The 23,356-nt window shown below is 38.0% G+C and overlaps 1 protein-coding gene, 1 long non-coding RNA gene, 1 other non-coding gene and 2 pseudogenes across 3 annotated transcripts; 3 read left to right on the top strand and 2 right to left on the bottom strand.

Moving 5' to 3' along the window:
- Positions 1-1,505: 1,505 nt before the first annotated feature.
- LOC113695642 (uncharacterized) lies at positions 1,506-12,730 on the top strand (annotated as a pseudogene).
- On the bottom strand, positions 11,488-12,320 carry LOC140019336 (chitinase 1-like). Its single transcript, XM_072071533.1, has 2 exons — positions 11,606-12,320; positions 11,488-11,498 (listed from the first exon to the last, which is right to left on the bottom strand). The coding sequence occupies exons 1-2, from the start codon at positions 12,318-12,320 to the stop codon at positions 11,488-11,490; spliced, it is 726 nt and encodes a 241-aa protein (XP_071927634.1).
- An 875-nt stretch (positions 12,731-13,605) lies between the features above and the next one.
- On the top strand, positions 13,606-14,998 carry LOC140021563 (uncharacterized). The gene is made up of 2 exons (XR_011825448.1): positions 13,606-13,762; positions 14,427-14,998. It is a non-coding gene; the product is annotated as an uncharacterized lncRNA (long non-coding RNA).
- Positions 14,999-17,367: 2,369 nt separating this feature from the next.
- LOC140019320 (uncharacterized) lies at positions 17,368-20,182 on the top strand (annotated as a pseudogene).
- LOC140021780 (small nucleolar RNA R71) lies at positions 17,928-18,034 on the bottom strand. Its single transcript, XR_011825761.1, has one exon. It is a non-coding gene; the product is annotated as a small nucleolar RNA R71 (small nucleolar RNA).
- Positions 20,183-23,356: the final 3,174 nt, after the last annotated feature.

Here is a 23,356-nt window from a genome sequence, read left to right as displayed (position 1 = left end):
AACAAGATAAATGTGTAATTTAAAATAAATAAACACAAGCATACACTTTTGTATTTTTTTAAAACTTTTTGTAAGTAAGATATACAACTTTATTTTCAAAACTTCTCATTCATAATCTCTCCTATCTTATCATTCAACCAAACATTCCCTTCATACGCTGTATATTCAGTCCATTCATAACTACAAAATTAACGTTGTTACACTAAGAATAGGAGAAAAGTAATAACATTTTTTAAGATAAATGTTATCTATTATTTTGTAAGAAAGTTGAAAACAGTTTTATATTTATTATTGACAAGAATGACCAATTGACATGATATAATTGAAAATTTTCCCTTTCTCCACCTTTGGTTTGTGTTTTAATTTTTCTCCATTTTGTAAGGGTGAAGTTTAGAAGATAAATTCAACACAAATTTATATTTTATTCTGTATCTTATAATATGTGATGCTAACATGAAATTAAGTAAGATATCAGTATTACTTGTAATTACTCAAGTGTATTCCATCAAGAGAATCCTAAATCAATTGTTATATGTAAACATGTATCACATTCATGTTTGTACGTATGACCTCGTATACTTCTTTTTTTTTTTTTTTTGAGGAAGACTGAAGATCTCATGTACATTTCAATGGTCTTATCAAACTTGTACATGCTATTGACTCCTAAGTTTCCTATTTCCTATTTTTGCAGTGGGAAATTTATTTTAACGTGTTACATTTTCATTCAGAAAAATTTTTGCCCTACTTTAGCGGTTCTTGTTTTATTGGGTCTGATCCGTTTAAGATCCCGGGCTTGGCTGAGGGTCTTCGACCCGGTTTGACTTCACCTCCGAAAATCTAGCAGTGGCAATTTTTGACACGACAAGAATCTAACACGAAATTAATGAATTTTGATTGAGGTCTCGGGGGTTCGGATTAGAATCGGGTCAAACCCGATGAACCCTGAAAAGAAAACGGGTCGAATTCGGATCAACCTATGAATGACCTGATAATCCGTTTACGAATTAAAAATAATTTGATAAACATAAAAATTATTTTATCTAACTAAACTAAGTTATTCTTTTTTTCCAAAGGCATTAATCACTTAATTTTAAATGAATTTATTTAACCTGTGTGAAGTTAAAATTATGATATTTGGATAAATAATGTATTATATTTTTTTTACTTTTATATTATTTTAATTTATTTTATATTTGATTTGGAATTATTTATTTAAAATTTTATTACTTGATTATGTAATTAGTCTTGTGCGAAATTGGTTTTATAAAAAATTACAGTGATAAATTAATAAATTAAAATTAAATTTCGAATCATTTCAGATTGACCCGCTAACTCAAAATTTTCGAGTTCGAGTCAGGTTCGAGTCAGCGGGATTTTCTGTTATATCCGGGTCTCAACCCGACCCACCAACCCGATTTTGATCGATCGCCACCCCGACGAATACCCCTTAAACCCTAAATCGCAGCTGAATTAACCCCAAAAAGTATCAAAATAGTCAAATTCCAATGAAGACTGTCACAGGCCAAGTGGTATCAACAAAGCCAGTCTCTCTATCTTCAGCAGCCAAAAACCTCTCCGCCTTCGCCTCCCTGGAAGAGGAGAATGGAGCTTCCGATGCCGTCCGCGTGTATCTGAAACGCGCTTCTGATGCCTTCAACAGTTTGGTTCAATTCCACAAGGAGCTAAAAGCGCCCCATTCGAATCGCAAACGTAAGGTATCTCAACCTCTTGTTGTTGATACAAAGATTGAAACTTTAGCCACCGTTGACAAAAATCTAGATGAAGAAAAGATCAAGAATGTGGAAAGCAAGAGCAAGCGGAAGAAAAATCGCGAATTAGAGGTAAATGATGAAGAACCGTTAAAGATTGAGAAGGATAAAGGAGGGATTGATGAAGTTAACGCCGTGAAAAGGTCGGAAAAGAAGGGAAAACATAAGAAAAATCGCGAATTTGAGCCGAGCACTGAAGGCTTGTTGAAGATTGACCAAGAAGCAGATAGGCTTGACAAAGTTAAGGTACAGAGAAGTTCGGACAAGAACAGAAAAGATAAGAGAACTGGCCAATCGGAGTTAAGGAATGAGGAGAGAGAACAGATTGAGCAAAGCCCTGATGGGCTTGGAGAGGAAAGGAAAAAGAAGAAACATGAAAAGATTGTGAGAGGTGAAGATATAGAGGAAAGAGATGAGGGTAGGAATAAGGCTAAGCAAGAGATTGTGGAAGTTGAAAGGAACATTATTGATGGAGTTGAAGGTGAAAGTGTGAAGAGAAAGGATAAGAAGAAGAAAAAGAAGGATGAGGGTGAGGAGGATGGAGAAAATGTTGGCAAAAAAGGAAAGAAAAATAGCCAATCGGAGGTGAGGAGTGAGCAGAGAGAACAGATTGAACGAAGCCCTGACAGTGGGGTTGGGGAGGAAAGGAAAAAGAAAAAACAGGAGAAGATTGGGAGAGGTGAAGATAGAGAGGAAATAGATAAGGTTAAGAATAATATTAAGCAAGAGATTGTGGAAATTGAAAGAGACATGGATGGAGTTGAAGGTGTGAAGAGTAAGGATAAGAAGAAGAAGAGAAAAAAGAATGAGGGTGGAGATGATGGAGCAAATGTTGGCAGTGAAAAAGGGAAGAAGAGGAAGAGCAGGGAGGTTGATGGTGGAGAGAGAAGTGATTCTGCAGAGCAGAATGAAAAGAAGAAGAGGAAAAAGAGGAAAACTGAAGGGTTTGATGAATTATGAGCGATGGTATTGGTTTTACTTCTATTTTCTTCTTTTTGTAATTCATAGGTTACTGAGGGAAATTTTGCCTGTGTTACAATTCATGGGTCGAGATTTTGCAGCCTGACTTTGATTGTAATTCCTGTTATTCATGTAATAGTAGAAAATTTTAAGCTAATTGCAATAGAAGAGTAATTTGCATTTCAGGTTATATGATGATCTTTTGAGTAACAACACAAAGGACTTAAGTCCTGGCTATATTGTGTTGATTGTCCAACTGAAAATTTATTTAATAAGATCTCATTTTGTGCTTTTGTCTGGTGCTGGATAACGTAATAAATAATAATCAGACAATAACACAAAAGCAATAGCATAACAGAGTCTGGCATTGCTATTGGTGGAGTTAGATATCTTGTCGAAGTTCTCAACTTGAGAAAGTTGCTTCAACTTCTACGTGGATCTTAGATGTTTCTTACCCGTTTCTTTCCATATTTTTCGCTTATATTGTGATTGAGATATTGGAAGAATCAAGACAACATTGTTTGATTCTGCAGATTGTCTATATTATTTGGAACTATTAGACAATTATGAGGTCGTTCAAATCATATACTAAGGATCATACTGTGTTTGAATGGTTAAACATGGACTCCCATTTTGAGAAAGCTAGAGTCCACTAAACTCTTATGAAGTCCTTTTGTGTTCTAATGGTTCTTTCATTACATTTACCAAATTGAAAGATTTAACGGAAGAAAATTTATAACAACAACAATGACAATAATAAAATACATATATTGGAAAGTCTTGTTGGAAGAAAATTTAGATAGATATAGGGTAGTGTTTGGTGATTGTGCTTGATTTTGATGTTTGAGTGTTGTGTTTGTGGAATAGTTGAGATTTTTTCCCAATTAGTATTAAACAAATTTATCCAATAGTGCTTGAATGCAGAGCTAGCGAGACTCCACCATTCCTGTATAAGGGAAGTCCAGCTAGAATACTCATTTGTATTTAATTGAGTTTGAGTTTCAGGAATCAAACTCAACCAAACTCAATTTCGAGTTCCAATCAGTGATTTTGACTCAATCAATAGTTTGAGCTCTGAACTCGGCTCCTTTCGGTTACATCCCTAACTGCGACAGGATACCTCCATTATACTTGCTTTTATAGGATTTGGGTAGAAAATATTCTACTTTTCCATGATACTATCTAGTGTTTACATGGTTCATAAGACACCCCTCTATTAGAACTCTATCTGTATGTTTTCTCTTTTGCATTTAAGTAATTAAGCACTTGGCAATATATGCACCTATTTAGATAGTAGGAGAAGTTATTTCCTTTCTCAAATTCTCAAGATTACATCTGGCAGTCATATGCATGTTAATGCAGATGATTGCTGATTTTTCATGTTGTTCTCTGCATGAGTATTCGTTTACATGTTAATTGCTGAGGGCTCTATCATATGTTTGGAGGTTCAGAAAATAATCTCCCAGGAAGAGATGTTTTGAACATCTCTACGATTCAATGATGTATCATTAGCATTTGCATTGAGACTGGAGCGGAGAAGTATCTGGATAATTGCAATTGTGATTTATTGCCGGGATAAACCCCAAAATGCATGGGTAACATCTGAAAGAGATTACAGTAATAACTCGGGATTGCAACTATCAAATATGGCTTGCAATATTTACTAATTACTATATTTTCCAGAAGTCTTTGAAGGTCTAACCATTGAATTATTCATGTGGACAAACGGAAACCCCTTTGCTCAGATTGCAAGTCCAAAATTTTTGTCAGACTCAACTATGTCTTAGTCATTCTACAAGTTTCAAGTATCTATTGATCTTGTTATCTTTGGGTTATTTAAGTCGTGCTTCATGGATCTACAATTTTATCTCAAGGATATCATTTTATATCAATTTTTTTTTGCAAAATTATTGGAAACCTTATTTTACTGCATATTCTTGCATTTATATTACAGACAAAGATTGAAATATTTTTCATTTCCTTGGTTTTCAAAACTGCAGATACCCAGTTGTCCCAACTCTCCTGACTAGAATACTATGGTGGAGAGTATGTTTGGATGAAGCTCAGATGGTCGAGAGTAATGCTGCTGCAGCAACAGAAATGGCACTAAGGCTACATGCCAAGCACCGGTGGTGTATTACAGGGACTCCCATACAGAGAAAGCTTGATGACTTATACGGGCTTTTGAAATTCCTCAGAGCATGCCCTTTTGATGTTTTTAGGTGGTGGGCTGAAGTCATACGTGATCCCTATGAGGTATATCAGCGCCTCTGCTGTAGTGAATTCAAATCTTTCACCTATGACTTTTAAGAAACTTGCAATCTTTAGATTCTGGCAAAGATTCTGGCTTTACAATCTTGGAAAGTTGCTGATGTGCTGAATACCATTTTTTTTCTTCTTTTGTCTTCTTAGAGACAAAAGAGACATAAAAAGGGAAAAATGGTGTTTTCTTATAACAATTCTTAGGATCTTCTAGTAAATCTAATGAGGATATAACATATTGAGTCTTTTTTATATATCTATTTTTTTATAAGGGAGACGTAGTGATGTTTTGGTTCATTGAAACTGTGATTTAATCTCCCATATACCTTTAAGTTTCTCAGTTAACCCTTACATTATCAGTTCTAATTGTTGACTGCAAATGTCCGTACTCATTCATGCAGAATTAGTAGTCATGTTCTCCTTCCCTTTCCTCTTATGTGAGAGGATCTCAATTTGCAGGCAGGGGATGCAGGAGCTATGATGTTTGAACACAGTTTTTTGAGAAAGATAATGTGGCGCTCTTCAAAAGTGCATGTTGCAGAAGAGCTACATATTCCTCCCCAGGAAGAATCAGTATGACCAATTGAGGAGCATTTTTACCAGAGGCAGCATGAGACTTGTTTAAAAGATGCCCATGAGGTGATTAGAAATTTGAAGAATGACGTTGTCAAGAGAAAAGCACCAGGTACTTATGGTCTCTTCCACTCTTTCAATTGTAATTCATTAAAAAAAAACTGTATTACATATTTTGATGCCCTTGCATAGGTTCCAAAACTTCTGATAGTTTATCTGATGAGTTCATTACGCATGTGGAGGCTGCAAAGATGTTTAACTCACTCTTGAAGCTTCGACAAGCTTGCTGCCATCCTCAAGTGGGAAGTTCTGGTCTACGTTCTTTGCAACAATCTCCCATGACCATGGAGGAGATACTGTTGGTAGGTTTAGCCTATGGTTCAACATACTATTGTATCTTTCATAAGTTTTAGCCAGAAAATTTCAAATGTTAAAGCAGATTTGTATGTTTGGGTTCTATGTAGGCTCTTGTAGGTAAACCAAAGATAGAAGGAGAGGAAGCTTTGAGAAAATTAGTCTCTGCAATAAATGGACTTGCAGGTATAGCTGTACTTAAGCAAGATTTTGCACAAGCAGTTTCATTGTATAAGGAAGCACTTGCTTTAGCTGAAGAAAACTTGGAAGATTTTCGCTTGGACCCTTTGTTGAACATACATATTCATCATAATCTCGCTGAGATACTCCTGTTGTCATCAGACAATAAAAAACAATCACAGAATGTCCATTGAAGCTTTAAAGAAGATGTATCCATGGTATGTGATCTTGAAGAGAGTGAACAACGTGCTGTAAAAAGGGCAAAAATTGATGCTGGAAACTCTAATATGGTCATTGACTCTGAGAAATTACCCGAGCAACCATGTTATGCTGAGGCAAATGGTTCCAGTCAGACAGCATTCATTGTTGATCCACATGCTTCATCTCAATCAACAAGTGATCAATTTTTCAGAACAGTATGTGAGAATTTAAAGCAGAAATACTTATCTCTCTTCTATTCAAAATTGTCCCTGGCTCAACAAGAGTTCTGGAAGTCATATGAACAGGTATGTTTGTTCCAGTGAGAAATCATTTTGCGAATTATTTCTTTGCGAGTGCAAGGAGATGAAATGGTGGTTTTGTGTGTGGACCAGTTCTTCATGGATTGGTCTAAAGAGAAATTTGTCAATGGCTGACCATCAGTTGCTATCTTTTTGTTCTTATTGAAGGTTTCTAGTGAGTTTAGCAACAGGAAAAGCCAGCACATGACTTGGTGGTTAGATGCCCTGCATCATCTCGAGCAAAACAAGGACACATCAAGTGAGTTGATCAGGAAAATAGGGGAAGCTCTCTCTGTTACTCTGAGTACTTCACGTACATCAAGAATTGCATCCTGGTTCGTTTACTCAGGAATAAATTCCTGTTTTTATGTTTTTTAATATTTTGCTCAGATTATTTTTGGACTGCTAGTCACTTTTGCTTCTTTAATGCAGCTTTGGTAGCATAACAAGCCTAAAATATTACATTCAGACTGGCCTGGATTCATTGGAAGAGGGTAGGAAAAACGTACTTGATAGACTTTTGGAGATCGACTGCACAATGGAAAATCCAAGCGAGGCAGATATTGATCGTGTAAGGCACTGTTCAAACTGTCAAGATAATGATCATGGTCCTCTCTGTGTCCACTGTGAGCTGGACGATTTGTTTCAGGTGTTGTAGTTAAGTTCTATTTAGCTTGATTCTTTATCAACTTAGCTAAAGGTTGGGGATTGCATTTGATATTTTATTACATTATGCATTTTCTATAGGTTTATGAGGCCAGGCTTTTCCGTACAAATAAAGGAAGGAATGGTGAGGTGATAACTTCTGCTGAAGAAGTAGTAGATTTGCAAAAGAAAAGATCTGCACTCAATCACTTTTATCGCACTTTGTCACAACCTGACCCTAAGTCAGCTTTGACTACTAACAAGTATGAAGATGATGGAAAGAAGAGGGATGTCAAGGAGAAAGTGATGGTGAGTCAGAACATAATTGTTTCATATTTCTAGGTACCAATACTCGGATATGTTTGTTCTGTTTATTTATTCTGTAATATTGAGGCAGGTGGTCTTTTCTTTGATACCAAATTATATGCTTATAATATGAGCCATAGATTGAGCAACAGTTGCAGAATATCATGCATGTGGAGAAAAATTTAGCACTCACAATCATCGTTTTGTTCCATTCTTTTTTGGTCTTGTCTTTCTATCAGGATGTCAATTTAATGTTGGCATATTATGCAGAAAAATAGATGGGCTCAAATGGCTAGTTTCAACAAATGGTTCTGATGAAACTAGAAAGAATATCTTCATCATTGTTGTTATATGCTTACTGGCGTTGGAAAATTTGTTGTATGATCAAAAGAGCCCGGGCGAAGTATTTAACATTTCATTAGGGTAATCAGCCTTCCAAGTTTCAGGATAGCTGAATGAAATCATGATGTTGCACTTGTAAATCATCTAGGTTGATGGGGCCGGGCATACCATGCATATGATTCCACCGTTCACACAATAAAAAGAAAAGCCATTCCATTTTGAACCAAAGGTTCAGAATGTGAAAAAAGATAGGACTGGCAGCTCTCCCAGGGTTTCCTCATCTGAGATCCCTGGGGAAACAGATCAAGTTGGCCCTTGCCAACAGCTTGCTGCATTATCTCCCTTCAACCCTCTGAGCAAAACGCAGCAAAAGGAAAGGAAGGAAAATCTATGGACAGATCCGATGAAGCTTCACCGGTCCCTGGGATTGGCTTTGGGCCTTTCCTGTGCAGCTTAGGTGGAAGGTGAAGAAGGCCTCCTTCTGGGGGGCCTGAGCCATTAGTGGGATACCACTCTGCAAGAGCTAGAATAGAGTGTGAGCTTCTGTCAATTGCCCAAAGCAGACTTGATGTCTTAATGTAGGAGAAGTATTCTCTCTATCATTTTGACTATTAATTCACAGAGGCTACATTTGCAGTATGCAGAGTTGGTCACAAAACAAGAAAATCATTAAAGTTCATGATCATAAATGTCGAGGTGGTTAGTAGAGTCTAGGTACTTTGATGCCTAAACTTCGGTTTTAATCAATTCAAAGGTATGCCTTTTCAAATTCTAATAAGGGTTAGATTAGGAATTGACAAGTTTAACATATGATAGATTCTTTTTAGTGTAAACAGCAGCAATTAAAGTGACAGAGATGCATGCATGCCTGCATGTCAAACTTCATTGTGCTGTTTCTTGAAATTGTTATCAGTCGTCTAGCTATTAGTCAGACCACCACATATAGAAGTGGGTTGTTAAAGTTATATGAGTTTCTAGCTATTCCTAGCTTGCAGAATGTAAGTTGAATTAGCTTCTTTAGGCTAGAGAAAAACTCGATCAATTTCTAAGATTTTCAGTTCTTTACAATTTGTAATGACATTGGATTACTAGGTTTCAAAATCTCCCTCTGATTTGGAGGTGGTGCTTGGGAATATCAAGAACAACGCCAAGGGTTTGTTAGAAAGAGAAGGCACATCAGCAGCTGCGAAGCACCTATTTCTTCTTGAGGTATGAGTTATTTTTGTGGGCACATTCTGGTTTCTCTTTCAGAGTTTTGTCTATCTGGCCAAAGTCCTGATCAGAGCTGTAGCATTAGTGTGATTATCTCAAGCTGTTAGCTCATTATGTGTGATATTGTCTTGCTGTGTTTTTTTGTTTCTAAACATGAATGCAATGTAGTTATGTTAGAAGAAACGTAAGAATGATATTTTGTCGCTTACACTCGCTCGGAGGGGGTTTGGGTACTAAAAACTCTAGCTTGCTGGATTGCATGATCTGAATTTTGGCATTTAAATTACCAAAGGGAATGCGCAAGGAATATGCCTATGCAAGGTCCTTGGCTCGTGCCCAAGCTCATGTGCTTAGGGCTCATGATGAAATAAAGATGGCAAGCTCACGATTGCGACTAAAAGAAGATGAAAAAGATAATTCAGTTGATGCCTTGGGTCCTGAGGAGTTAGATGCTGCAAGTACTCAAAATTCTAGTGATAAATTTCTGGCAGTGTCTTCATTGGCACGTATCAGAGGACAACTTCGTTATTTGAAGGTAATCAGTAAATTCATGTTTTGTCTTTAAGCTTTCTGCTTGTTCTGTGATTTAATATTATTCTGAATTTAGATACTATTAGAGGACAAGAGTATATTGCATTTATCCACAGAATAGCATCAGCTGTATTGGTAGTGACTATTTAGGATTTCCCTTTACAAAGTAATGACCATGCTCGTGTATTTTAATTTGGAGATACAGTTTACATATGTAGTTTTCTGAAAGCATTTAAGATCTCCAAAGTACCATTGCTTTCTTATAGAGGCTCTGTGGTTACCTTATTGGTCTTAATGTACAACTAGCAGTTATTTACCAAGGTTTTAATATACAACTACCACTTTCAGCTTGATCTGATTCCTATGGTCATTTAAATTGATCTGATATGTTTTTTCTTCTAGCTCATTTTATGGCTACTCAGTGTTATAGCTGCTGTTTTGTTGTCCTATCTAAATATTCTGTTGACAAGCACGTAAGTCCAATTTGTTGCACCATGTGCCTAAAAGATGATCTCATTGATCAACCTTTGAAGTTCACATTAGGCATTACCTCATGCTGATGATTTTTCATTGGTTAACTTTCTTAGTTCACGTCAGCCACTATCTCATGCACGGCAGATGATTTTAATCCTTCTCATCCTTAGTCACTTGGGCAATTTTGTTAGAGAATTTGGTGGCGAGGCTCAACTTGAACTCACTGGACTTTGCTGTGGGGCTAGTGAGGCAAAATGCTCAGTTGTAGATAGGTTTTCTTCACTGCAATTTTATTTATAGCAGTTCTGTTATACTCAATTATTTTTGCTGCCTCCTTGATTCTTTTCCAGGGTTTGGTGCAATCTAAACAAAACTTGCAGTCAGAATGTTCAAATGAATCAACTTTAACTGAATCTGCCAAGGCGTCTGTCGCTTCTGCAACGGAAGATGAACGATGCCAAACTAAAGCTGATGTGGAATTTTGCCCAGTTTGTCAAGAGAAGCTCAGAGGCCAAAAGATGGTATTCCAATGTGGGCATGTTATTTGTTGTAAATGTAAGTTTTGTTTCCTGAAATTTCTGGTGTGGTAGAATTCTGTGTCAAAACCATCTTCATGTTTCCATGGATGAAAATAGCCGAAGTATTATTGGCTTTGGTAGTTCTCCCCATCCGTCCGTCCCCACACCCAACCCCCCCCCCCCCCCCCCCCCCCCCCCCCCCAAAAAAAAACCGAAAAAAACCCCTTTATGGGTTGCACATATAGCTTTCTTTTCTGAAAATGCATGGATAGCCTCATGTTAACGAATAAAATATCTTAGTGATGCATCTTCCACTTCTGCTTGCAGGTTTATTTGCAATCACTGAACAGAGATTTGTTCACCATGGAAATAAGTGGGTAATGTGCCCAACTTGCCGACAGCATACTGACTATGGAAATATAGCTTTTGCTGATGATAGACATAATGCCTCTGATGCATCTTCCATGCTGGCTTGTGCAAACTCTGAAACTTTAACAGTCCAAGGTTCATACAGTACGAAGGTGGTCTCCCTACTTCTGTGACCAATATAATTGCTTAAGTTTTGAATTCAATCATTAATCTGCGCTTCAACAATTTAGCGGCTGTTAGCAAATTATGCTTTTCCATGATACTATCTAGTTTTTGAACCCCAAAAAAGAAAAGGCATGCTAAAGATAGACGTCATGAGTTTATTCTCCAGTCACAGTGGACAACAACAATTTTCGAATAAAGGATACATAAATTTTTCAATGAAAACATATCAGCGAGATGACTTTTTAGAGGGCCAAAAGATCCTGTGCCTGCTTCTCATAGTAAAAGTTATCCTTCTTTGAATCATCTGCAGACCAGATAAAGATACCTTCAAGTTTGCCCTGGCTTTTGAGGATGCTGGTGGCATTGAAGAACCCATTTTGAGGTTTCAGGCCCCCACTCTCATCGGTGCCGAAACTTGCTAGTATTTTGCCCCCTTCGTACTTACCTCTCTGAGTTTCAAAATACTGCAAAAACTGAGATACATTTGTCCCTTTCTGATAGGCATAAAATTGAAAGTTAACATAGTCTATGAGATGTCCATACTTTCTCCAGAGTGCCAAGTAATGTGGTTGGACATCCTCATCTTCAAACGGTGCTATTGATGTAAACGTTACGATCCTGTTTCGCTTAAGGTAGTATAAAAGTCTTCCAATGCACTCCGCAAACGTATCAGGATCTGCTTTGAAGTGCTCGTAATCAATGTCTATGCCATCTAGGTTGTACTCTTTGACTATATTAGTGACTGAATAGATAGCATTTCTCACCCAGGACTCGACGGATACAGGATCGAAGGAGGCGTTGAAACCACCGCCAACAGTATCTCCAGCCAGACTCATTGCCACCTTGACATTAGGATGTTCGGCCTTGATGCAAGATACTTGATAAGGACTGAGGTTCTCCTTGTCCCAATAGACATTGAAGTAACCATTGGTGGGAAGTGGAATTGATGAATTTGTGTAGTCAATGGCAAATGATAAAATGAAATGGAATTCGACATTGGCATTAATGGGTACATCAGAAAACGTCAAGTCCTGGCCCTCAGCTCCTATGTATTCCCTGAAGAGTTTCGAGGGACAATTTGGAGCTGCATGGGCTGTCGAGTAATTGGCGAAGAGAAATTGTAGAAGGAGAAAGGAGATGAGGAGCTTTGAAAAATCCATGCTTGCAACAAGATCAGCTTTTCCTGCTACTTATGAAGAAAGCAATCTTGAGTGGATTTTTTCTTGTGAACGCGCAATTTGTCTGTCTTATGCAGGCCTATGTTTCATTTTTGGAGCATATATCCTGGGACATTTCCTTGCTGCCGAACAACTGGTATTATGCATCTGTATCGTTTCGAGGATATCTGTTGATTGGAAATTGGAATGTTGTACAAGGCATGACTCGTTCCCCTGCAGGTGAAAACGCCATGTTGTCGATTAGCTTAATCAATTCTTTCTGGGACATGGTTCAGGATCACAAGTGGTGATCCCTGAGATCACCGTGAGATGTGTTTAAGGGCCGGACCTGATTAAAGTAGTGTGTAAAACTACAAGCTTTGAATAGTAAAAGGACTGCAGATTGGTTACAATTGTTGCATTGCTCCGAATCGTATCAGGGAGGAGTCGTCATTCGAGATGCCTGTGCAGGCCAACATGCACTTAGGCCTTCTTGTCGGAATTGTATCAAGGAATCATTCGAGATGCCTCTGCAGGCCAATATGCACTTACGCCTTGTTCTCGGTTGCTTTAAATTTTACGGAATCTGATTTTGAAAACTGATTATTGAGAAAGATTAATCAAAACCAGCAAAAACTACTCGTCAAATGGTTATAAATTCTAACTTTTTTATCAATAAAAAATTTATGACGAGAATACAAAAGCAATCGAAAACAATAACCGAGAATAAGCCTGGTTATGTTACAGTATGATTTCTTACGCGTCATGCATGGAGAGTCTTTGGACTGATACACAGACTTCCGATGGGCCCTTGGTTGTTTTACAGTATGATTTCTTTCGCGTCATACATAAGAGTCTTTGGACTGATATGGGCTTATAATGGGCTGAAGTAACATTTTTCTGTTCGAGAAATACGAAGTTTCCAAGTCCAACAGAGAAACAGAAGGATGCAGTGCTTCCAGCCCCCAAATTTATTTACGAATTGTTCAGCTATGCAGCTTAAAAAAATACAATGACAAAAGATTATACTTCAACTTCAAGTACAAAGATGCTTTACCTAGGCTAAGACAGGATGAATCCTAATAAAGCAGGTCGGTTTGAGTGAAGTACAAGAAAGAACATGATGGTGTTTGGAAAGAAAAAACAGAAATCGCAAACTAATTGAATATGAAAAGGCTCGAGGGATCCTTTCTTTTCCATTTAGCAAGAAAAGAATGAGAAGTAGTCTCGACTCTCGGGACAAAAGATATATACCTCTAATACACAAGTACTGCGACAAAATGCTTCCGAGTAAAGAGGCTAGTTGTCTCTAGAATCAGCTCAGGCGATTGAAAATGAATCGAGTCTGGAGAGGATCGTTCTTTGCATGTCAATGGCTTGCTTTTGTTCTACAGACTTTGATGATATTAACCGGCGAAATTGCTGCCGAGACCTCTAAAGAGAAGGTACTCCTTTTGATTAATTACCATACTATTACTTAGAAACTTTTGTCCCAGACCTGCACCATGAATTTATGATGAACTCAGTGATTTGCATAGTGGCATGTACCATGTATCAGAGATTATAGCTGTATCATACCCGGGAGTAAAATTTCCGGGAGATGATGGGATGTACAACAGTTTTATAAACTTATTAGGTCTTCTAATTCTGGCAATTAAAGATAATCTATGCATGAGTTCTGCCATAATCAAATGAATCCGTTGATTCTTAACATTCCGTTAATCTCCTCTTATGAAATTCTCATCCACTGCATTTAATTATATAAAAGCAAGCTGGCAATAGCAAAATATATATATATATATATATATATATATATATATATATATATATATAAGCATGCACTATAAGGGTGATACTGGAATCTGCAAAACAATTAACCATGAATTCCATGTTCGTTGCACCTAATTTTAGTCACTCAAATTTGACTATACCCGTCTTGAATTTTATTCATGTTATTTTTTTGTAAATATATTTTTAATTATTTTTTATCTCATATGCATATATTATATTTTTTTATAAAAAAAACTTCTAAAAATAACAATTCAAACGAATATTGATCGAGCCTAGAAATCTTGAGATCAACATTAATTTGTCTTGAAAAATTTGCAGAGTAATTGTACGTATGCAGTGACCATAGAAACATGTTGTACCAAGGGAGCAGAAACTTCAGATCATGTCAGCCTACGATTTGGAGATGTCAAATCCAATGACATTTTAGTGCGTCACTTGAATTCCAAACACGTAAGATGGGTCGATCCATTGGAGCCCCAAGTGCTTGATGATGTGCCCAGAAAGCCATTCCAAGCTTGCATGGTGGATGAATTTCAAGTTAGAGGGCCATGCGTAGAATCACCCATTTGCTATCTTTATCTGAAATTGGCTGGCAAGGATGATTGGAGGCCTGGTTTTGCCCAAGTGCAGGTTTTAGAAGCATCATCTCATCTGAGCTCCGATTATTTCTATTTTCGTCGGTATCTGCCGCGCGATGCTTGGTACGGCTTGGACGTGTGTGACACCGAGGTCACTCCTTTTGGGATCAAGTACAGGAGAAAGGTCTTTGCAAATAAAGAAAAGTCTGCTCAAATAACATAGGAGGGACCCAAATCATCACATTTCTTTCCCTGTGAATTGATTTTTTTTTTCAAGAAATAAAATGCTTCACGACTTACCTTGTAAATTAATTATTTGTTGAAAAGGGCAAAAAATCACAGAGTAACTTGGCAAATATCAAAAAAAAATGATTTATCAACTCGAGAGGAGAGCCAACTCTTGAATGAAGTTCCTTGTAATCTTTGTAAGTCGGAAGGCACAAAAGTAACACTTCCATCATTAGAGTTCTTGGAAAATTTGGTGCCTGTCATATCAACAATTAAATGAGCCTGCAAGCAAATTGCAAAAGCACGCATTGAATCGAAGAAAATATGCGGAATCTAAAAACTGTCCTTCCTTGTACCAGTATTATAAAAGTATTAGACAGCTGAGTCTCAAATTAATGGTCTGAATTTCTTCTATCTTTGCTTACGGAAAAGACTTAATGACTACTGGCATTGATGTCCCTTTCCAGAAATGTATGCAACTTTCAAAGACATGAAAACTTTAATAAATGTGATGTATGAACCAAGTGTCAAAATTTTCGAATGCAACTCAACAGAACCTCGATGTATTTGCGTACAGAAACAGACACTTTTTTTTTCATCTGATAGACAAAGGCTTATCCAATGACCGGCAAATTAATTGTGTAACCTTGATCTGTAACATCAATGAAGTTTCTCGGCGTGAATTCTCGTGTTTGTGAATTTGACTGGTTCCTTGTCTTGCTTAACTTTTTCTTTTGTAATTGGTACTATACTTTAGCATAGGAAACCAGAAAGTAGCTTCTAAGTTTATTATCATTTGTTTTAATGTCTGAAGTTCATATATTACTAGTTTATGTTACTCTGAAAATTACTAGCACAAGTCTTTATGGGATTCTGGAGCATGAGATTTTCCATCCAACCTTCTCAAATTTGAAAGGAAATTGATTAGTGAATGTACTGGTTTGCCTAATAGCCGAAGCAACCTGATAGGGATATAATTATGCATTTTATTTGTGATTATTTGGTCTTAATTTTGGCAGTTTATTATGCAAAATATTGGATTTCTACTCATAATTGGTATTTGTGTTAATTACAGGCAATTGGTGATAAAAGTGATAAAAAAAAGGGCAAATTCCAGAAGACTAGGCCTTCTCTGGCGTGCCCACGCCAGACAACGCAGAGTTGCGTGAAAAAGCCGGATTGCGGGTCCTATTCCTGGGGCCACCGCCTTTCCTTGGAGCCATACTTTAAACTTACGTGGGATTAGGAAATAGAATTGGAAGATGACTTTTGGTAACAATCCAATGGGGGAAAAGGAAGCAAATTGTTTGAAGAAACCCACCTATTATTTCGGCTAGCAAAAAGGAAACAGCGGCGCAAACAATAAAAAGAAGACAGCAATAGACTAGGGAGGGATCTTGGACTTGGACTTTTTCTCTGCTTTTGTTTTCTTCGTTGTTAGGAGACTAGCGGCGAAAAATCTTTTACTCCTTCTTCAATTAACAAAACTCCATGAAAACTTTGATTGGCTTTGTTGTCATGACTATGCGGCAAGGCTAGATCGTTTATCTAGTTGAGGAATAAATCGAGGATCGGTGCACCATAACTGTGAGATCGTTTTAATTGCTTATTTTTAATTTATATGTTCATGGGTATTTGATTATTCTCTATTTTTTCCCTGAGTTATTATTGTTTAGATTTATTGGATAATTAGGCCTGTTATTCGATTGTCTAAATAATTAATAGCCAATTAGGATGTTGGCGCGTCGCCTTTAAGCATCTTGATTAGTGGCAAACGAGACAATTGCACCGCCTCGCAAGCGATCTAATTTGGATCGTGGGAATAATTAATCTAGCCTAAACAAATCCGCATGTGTGTTTGTCATCTAGAATTGGGTCTTTCTAATTCCTGATGTTGTGGCTACATTAAATCCTGTGAGCGTTTCTGGGGTTGTCTAGTCACAAGAGGGTAGTTTATGAGCGTCTCTTGACTACCATAAAATTAAGGAAAGATTGGTGGTTGGGCGCGTCGCTTGACCACTATAACCAATTTATTCGTGAGTATATGAATTGTCCCTTGTATCTGTGATCAGTTGTGTGCTTGGATCCCAAGATTAATTCCTTGACTAGGTTGTTTTAATTAATTATTATTTGTGTAATTTGGTTCCCGCTATCTTACTCAACTTTGAATTTCAGTTTTTATTCCTTTTTAATTAGTTGATACTATTGCTAAAAATTTCCCCCCATTTTCCTGTGTGATTTGCCTACCAGTTCCCTGAGGAGACGACCCTACTTGCCCTGTTTACGAATTAAATTTGAGATTATGTTGGTTGACAATTAGGCTGTTATTTTTAATTTTATTTTTGGAGGTTTGACACCCACCAAATTTTGGCGCCGTTGCCGGGGAACTGGTGTTTTAAGTGACTTATTGCACAGGTTTTAGTTTTTATTTTTATTTATTTTTTTTTTATTTTATGTCTCGATCTTCTCGTACAGAAGAATTAGAATTTGATCCAGAGATCGAGAAGACTGCAAGAAGGTTGACTAAGGAGGCAAAGTTGCGTAAGCAACAAGATTCAACGTCACCTTCAGAATCTGAGCAAGAGTTTATTTCCAGTGATTCATCAAGTGAATCTGAAGAAAACAAAGTGCATATTCCCCGAGTAGCAATGGCAGCCCCAAAACTTTGAGGGAGTTGGCAACTCCTAACGTGAACCAACAGCCATTATGCATTACATTTCCTAACACGGAAGAGGCATTTGAGCTTAAGTCTGGTTTTATTCACTTACTTCCTACTTTTCGTGGTATTGCAGGTGAAGACCCACATAAACACTTGAAAGAATTTCATGTGGTGTGCTTCACAATGAGACCTCAAGGAGTCACTGAGGACCACATCAAGTTAAGAGCCTTCCCTTTCTCTTTGGCAGATAAGGCTAAAGATTGGTTATTTTACCTGCCATCAGGATCCATCACTACGTGGGAAGAATTGAAGAGAAGATTCCTCGAGAAATTTGTTCCTGCCTCTAGAGCCGCCAATATAAGGAAAGAAATATGTGGAGTTAGGCAGGCGAATGGGGAAACTCTATATGAGTACTGGGAGCGCTTTAAACAACTGTGTGCCAGTTGCCCACATCATCAAATCCCGGACCAACTCTTAATACAATATTTCTATGAGGGATTATCACCCATGGATAGGAGCATGTTAGATGCAGCCAGTGGCGGTGCTCTGGTGAACAAGACCACAGACGAAGCCACGTTATTGATCTTCACCATGGCTGAAAATTTCCAACAATTTGGAGTGAGAGCTGATGGAGCAATAAGAAGGGTCAATGAAGTGAATCACTCTGACTTAGAGGGTAAACTATCTGAGCTTACCTCTCTGGTGCGTCAAATGGCAAGGGGGCAATTACAATCTGTGAAGACTTGTGGTACCTGTGCTGCTCCCGGACACATGACTGACATGTGCCCAACTCTCCAAGAGGATTCACCTGAACAAGCCAACATATTGGGAGATTTTTCTGGACCACCTCCACGAAGGAATGATCCTTTTGCACCCAATTACAACTCAGGGTGGTGAAATCATCCTAACTTTAGCTATGCTCCAAAACCCCCTGGTCTTCAACAACATTTCCAACCACGACCACCAGTGCAACAACCATCCACTTCCAGTTCAAATATGTCTCTTGAAGATATGGTGAAATCACTGGCCCAAAGCATGAGTCAATTACAGCAAGAGGTTCAAAGATCTCAACAGGAGTCTCACAGATTTCAACAAGAGACTCGTGCTAGCATTAGGAATTTGGAAGCACAAATGTCCCAATTGGCTACTTCCATGAGCAACCTGGGAAATAGCAATAGAGGGAAGTTACCATCTCAAGTAATTCCTAATCCCAAGGAGAATGCCAGTGCAATGCAATTACGGAGTGGCAAAGAGGTACAGTCTCCTATGCGTGCCCATGCCAGAGAAGAATAAGTGCCCAGGAAGGTAGAAGAGGAGGAAGAGAAACAATTCTCTGAAATCTCAAAGAAAGTTGACATTTCTCTTCCTTTTCCTAACAGGTTTACAAAAGCTAAAAAGGAAGAATCTGAGAAAGAAATTTTGGACACCTTCAAGAAAGTGAAGATCAATATTTCTTTGTTGGAAGCTATTAGGCAATTGCCTAAATATGCTAAATTTTTGAAGGGCTTATGCACTAATCGCAATAAATTGAGTCTGGATGATAAGGTGAAGGTGGGGGAGAATGTCTCAGCGATGTTTCAAAGGAAGTTGCCCCAGAAATGCAAGGATCCAGGTATGTTTACTATACCATGCATAATTGGCAATCAAAGAATTGAAAAAAACATGTTTGACTTAGGTGCTTCAATAAATGTCATGCCTCTTTCAATTTTTAAAGTTTTGAATTTAGGACCCTTCAAAGAAACTAGGGTAATCATTCAACTAGCAGATAGGTCTAATGTCTACCCTGAGGCCTAGTTGAAGATGTTCTAGTAAAGGTCAATGAATTCATTTTTCCTGTGAATTTTTACATTGTTGATATGAATGATGAATACTCTACTAATTCAGCAGTGATTCTTTTGGGTAGACCCTTCATGAGTACAGCAAGGACTAAAATAGATGTACATAAAGGAACTTTATCTGTGGAATTTGATGGAGAGAAGGTCATGTTCAATATTTTTGATGCAATGAAGCATCCTGTGGATACTGAGTCTGTAAATTTTGTTGGCATGACTAACACCATTGTGCAAGAGAATTTTGAACAGAATTTCATGGGGGACAAGTTGGACTTTGTCTTACAACAAGGCAAGACCAATTTGGAAGTGGACGACATGGAGGAGGAGGAAGTCAAAGAAGCTATCATGTCCTTACATTCACTACATCCGCTTCCAAGCAGATTTGAAAATTCTTTTCTACCATTACCCACTTCTAATGAAAGAATTCTACCTTCTGTTCAACAGGCATCTAATGTGGAATTGAAGGAACTGCCCGAGCATTTGAAATATGCTTACTTGGGAGATAACAAGACTTTGCCTGTAATCATTGCCAATGATTTAACTGCGTTGCAAGAAGAGAGGCTCTTACGGGAATTTAAACCAACAATTGGATGGACGTTAGCAGACATCAAAGGCATCAATCCATCTATTTGCATGCATCACATCCTTATGGAGTCGGACGCAAAACCCGTGAGAGAGCATCAACGCAAGCTCAATCCCGCAATGAAGGAGGTGGTGATGAAAGAGATTCTCAAACTCTTAGAATTAGAAATTATTTTTTCTATTTCTGACAGCTAGTGGGTAAGTCCAGTCCATGTTGTTCCCAAGAAGATTGGAATCACATTGGTGAAAAATGAAAAAAATGAGTTAGTGCCAATGAGATTGCAAAATGGGTGGAGAATGTGCATTGACTTTAGGAAGTTAAATGCCGCAACTAGGAAAGACCACTTTCCACTCCCATTTATTGATGAAATGTTTGAGAGGTTGGTAGGTAAGTGTTTCTTTTGCTTTTTAGATGGTTACTCTGGATATTATCGAATTATTGTTGCTCAAGAGGACCAACATAAAACCACTTTTACCTGCCCTTTTGGAACTTTTGCATATCGCCGTATGTCTTTTGGTTTGTGTAATGCTCCTGGAACATTTCAAAGATGCATGATGAGTATTTTCTCTGATATGGTTGATAATTGCATTGAAATTTTCATGGATGATTTTACAGTATACGGTGATTCTTTTGATCAGTGCCTAGACCATTTAACAAAGGTTTTGAAAAGATGCATTGAAACAAACTTGGTTCTTAACTATGAAAAATGCCATTTCATGGTTAAGGAAGGCATAGTTTTGGGCCATGTTGTTTCATCAAGGGGTATTGAGGTAGATAAGGCTAAAATTGATTTGATCACTTGTCTACCTTACCCTACTAATGTCAAGGATATTCGTAGTTTTCTAGGCCATGCAGGTTTTTACAGGCGTTTCATAAAAGATTTTTCAAAAATTGCTCAACCGTTGTCTCGCCTGCTTCAAAAGGAGGTGCCATTCAATTTTGGAGATGATTGCAAATTGTCTTTTGACACACTCAAGGGTATGTTGACCACGGCACCAATCATCCAACCCCCAGACTGGAAGCTATCCTTTGAACTCATGTGTGACGCCAGTCAGTATGCCGTAGGAGCTGTGCTTGGACAACGGAGTGGGAAGTGTAGTCACGTGATATACTATGCGTCAAAAACATTGACACCAGCTCAATGCAACTACACCACCTCGGAGAAAGAGCTTCTAGCTATTATTTTCGCTTTTGAGAAATTTAGATCATATCTATTGGGGTTAAAAGTAACGGTTTACTCTGATCATGCAGTTTTGAAGTATCTCCTGTCAAAAAAGGAGTCCAAGCCAAGACTCATTCGTTGGGTGCTCTAACTGCAAGAATTTGACTGGGAGATCAAGGATCGGAAAGGGGTGGATAATTCAGTAGCTGACCATTTGAGTAGATTGATAAGGGAAGAGGAAGCAGTTCCCATATCTGAGGTATTTCCTGATGAACATCTTTTCTATCTCAAAGGTAAGGAACCTTGGTATGCAGATATTGTGAACTTTTTGGTCAGTCATAAATTTCCTATTGGCATGAGTAAGAGTAAGAGAGATAAGATAGTCCATGATACTCGATACTATATTTGGGACGAGCCATATCTGTGGAAAATAGGCTCTGATCAAATTATTCGTAGATGTGTACCTGAAAGTGAAATTCCTTCTATCCTTACTCATTGTCATAATTATGCATGTGGTGGCCATTTTGGACCTAAGAGAACTGCTAGAAAAATCCTTGATTGTGGCTTTTATTGGGAAACATTGTTTCGTGATGCTTATGCAATTTGTAAAAGCTGTGAAAAATATCAAAAATTTGAAAGTTTGTCTCATAGGGATGAAATGCCTCAAGTGCCTATGTTATTTTGTGAAGTGTTTGATGTTTGGGGTATGGACTTTATGGGACCTTTTCCTATTTCTTTTGGATTTTTGTATATTCTGTTAGCAGTTGACTATGTATCAAAATGGATAGAAGCAAAGGCTACCCGAACTAATGATTCTCAAGTTGTTGTAAGATTTCTCAAATCTCACATTTTTAGTAGGTTCGGGGTGCCGAGAGCCATCATCAGTGATCAAGGTACCCATTTCTGCAATTGCACCATTGCAGCTCTCATGAGAAAATATGGAGTGCACCATCGTGTGAGTACAACATATCATCCTCAGACCAATGGGCAAGCTGAAGTCTCCAATCGAGAGATCAAGCGCATATTGGAGAAAACGGTTAACCCCAACCGTAAGGATTGGAGCTTGCGATTGGATGATGCTTTGTGGGCATATCGAACGGCTTATAAAACGTCCATTGGAATGTCCCCATATAGGTTGGTGTTTGGTAAGATGTGTCATTTACCTGCGGCTATTGAGCATCGTGCATTCTGGGCAGTCAAGCAATGCAATTTGCATGCGGATAGAGATGGCGAAGAGAGAAAGCTCCAACTCCAGGAGTTGGAGGAAATTCGTCTTGAAGCATATGACAATGCACGTTTGTACAAAGAGCGTACCATGCAGTTTCATGACCGCCTATTGCGTGCGAAACACTTTTCCCCAGGACAAAAGGTACTCTTGTTCAATTCACGATTGAAATTCATGCCAGGTAAGTTAAAATCTCGTTAGATTGGACCATATGTGGTAGTCAATATTTTTCCCAATGGTGTGGTTGAAATCTAGAGTTTAGAGACTAATAAGAGTTTTACGGTTAATGGTCATCGTTTAAAATCGTTTGTTGATGTTTCAGACATTGGCACTTTGGAAAAGGTACACTTGATAGTTCCTAGCTATGCCTAATTGCTCACTGTGAAATCGTCTAGCCAAAGACGTTAAAGAAATGCGCTTCTTGGGAGGCAACCCAGGGCCTCCATTTTTTTTGTTATAGTTCTCTTTCGTTTTTCGTTGATTTTGGGTTGTTTTGTTTCATTGCAAGTGTTGGGCAGAAGATTCTGCCTTATAAGGCGTGGTCACGCCTTACAGCAACTCTAGTCCACTCTGGGGACACAGGCTTGGATTGAAGACTTCCGCTTCCATCTGAAGCAACGCTACACCACACCACCGTCAGAGGCTCCACGCTGCCAGTCCCTGACACCTCCTCTACCATGGTATTTTGCTGCAATTTTTATTCATTCAGGGAAGTTTTTTTTTGCTCATTTCACTTGACTTCAACTTTTCGTGCTTACATTGAGGACAATGTAGACTTTAGGTGTGGGGGGAGTAGTCTAGCTTTTCCTTCTTACTGCTTTTCCTCCTTAAAAAAAAAAAAATTACCATGCCTTTTGGATTTTTATGGTTAGCGTTGATAAGCAATGGCTAGATTTTCAAATTTAACTATTGTTACGGTTTTAGATGATAATATGTAAATATGATATGGTAAAATTTTAGGATGTCTCTCTGGTAAACATT

Source organism: Coffea arabica, chromosome 1e (assembly GCF_036785885.1).
Source record: "Coffea arabica cultivar ET-39 chromosome 1e, Coffea Arabica ET-39 HiFi, whole genome shotgun sequence".
In the NCBI taxonomy this organism is placed as follows: Eukaryota; Viridiplantae; Streptophyta; class Magnoliopsida; order Gentianales; family Rubiaceae; genus Coffea; species Coffea arabica.
The sequence above is the reverse complement of the archived record's forward strand: the minus strand, read 5'-3'. Positions and strand labels throughout refer to the sequence as shown.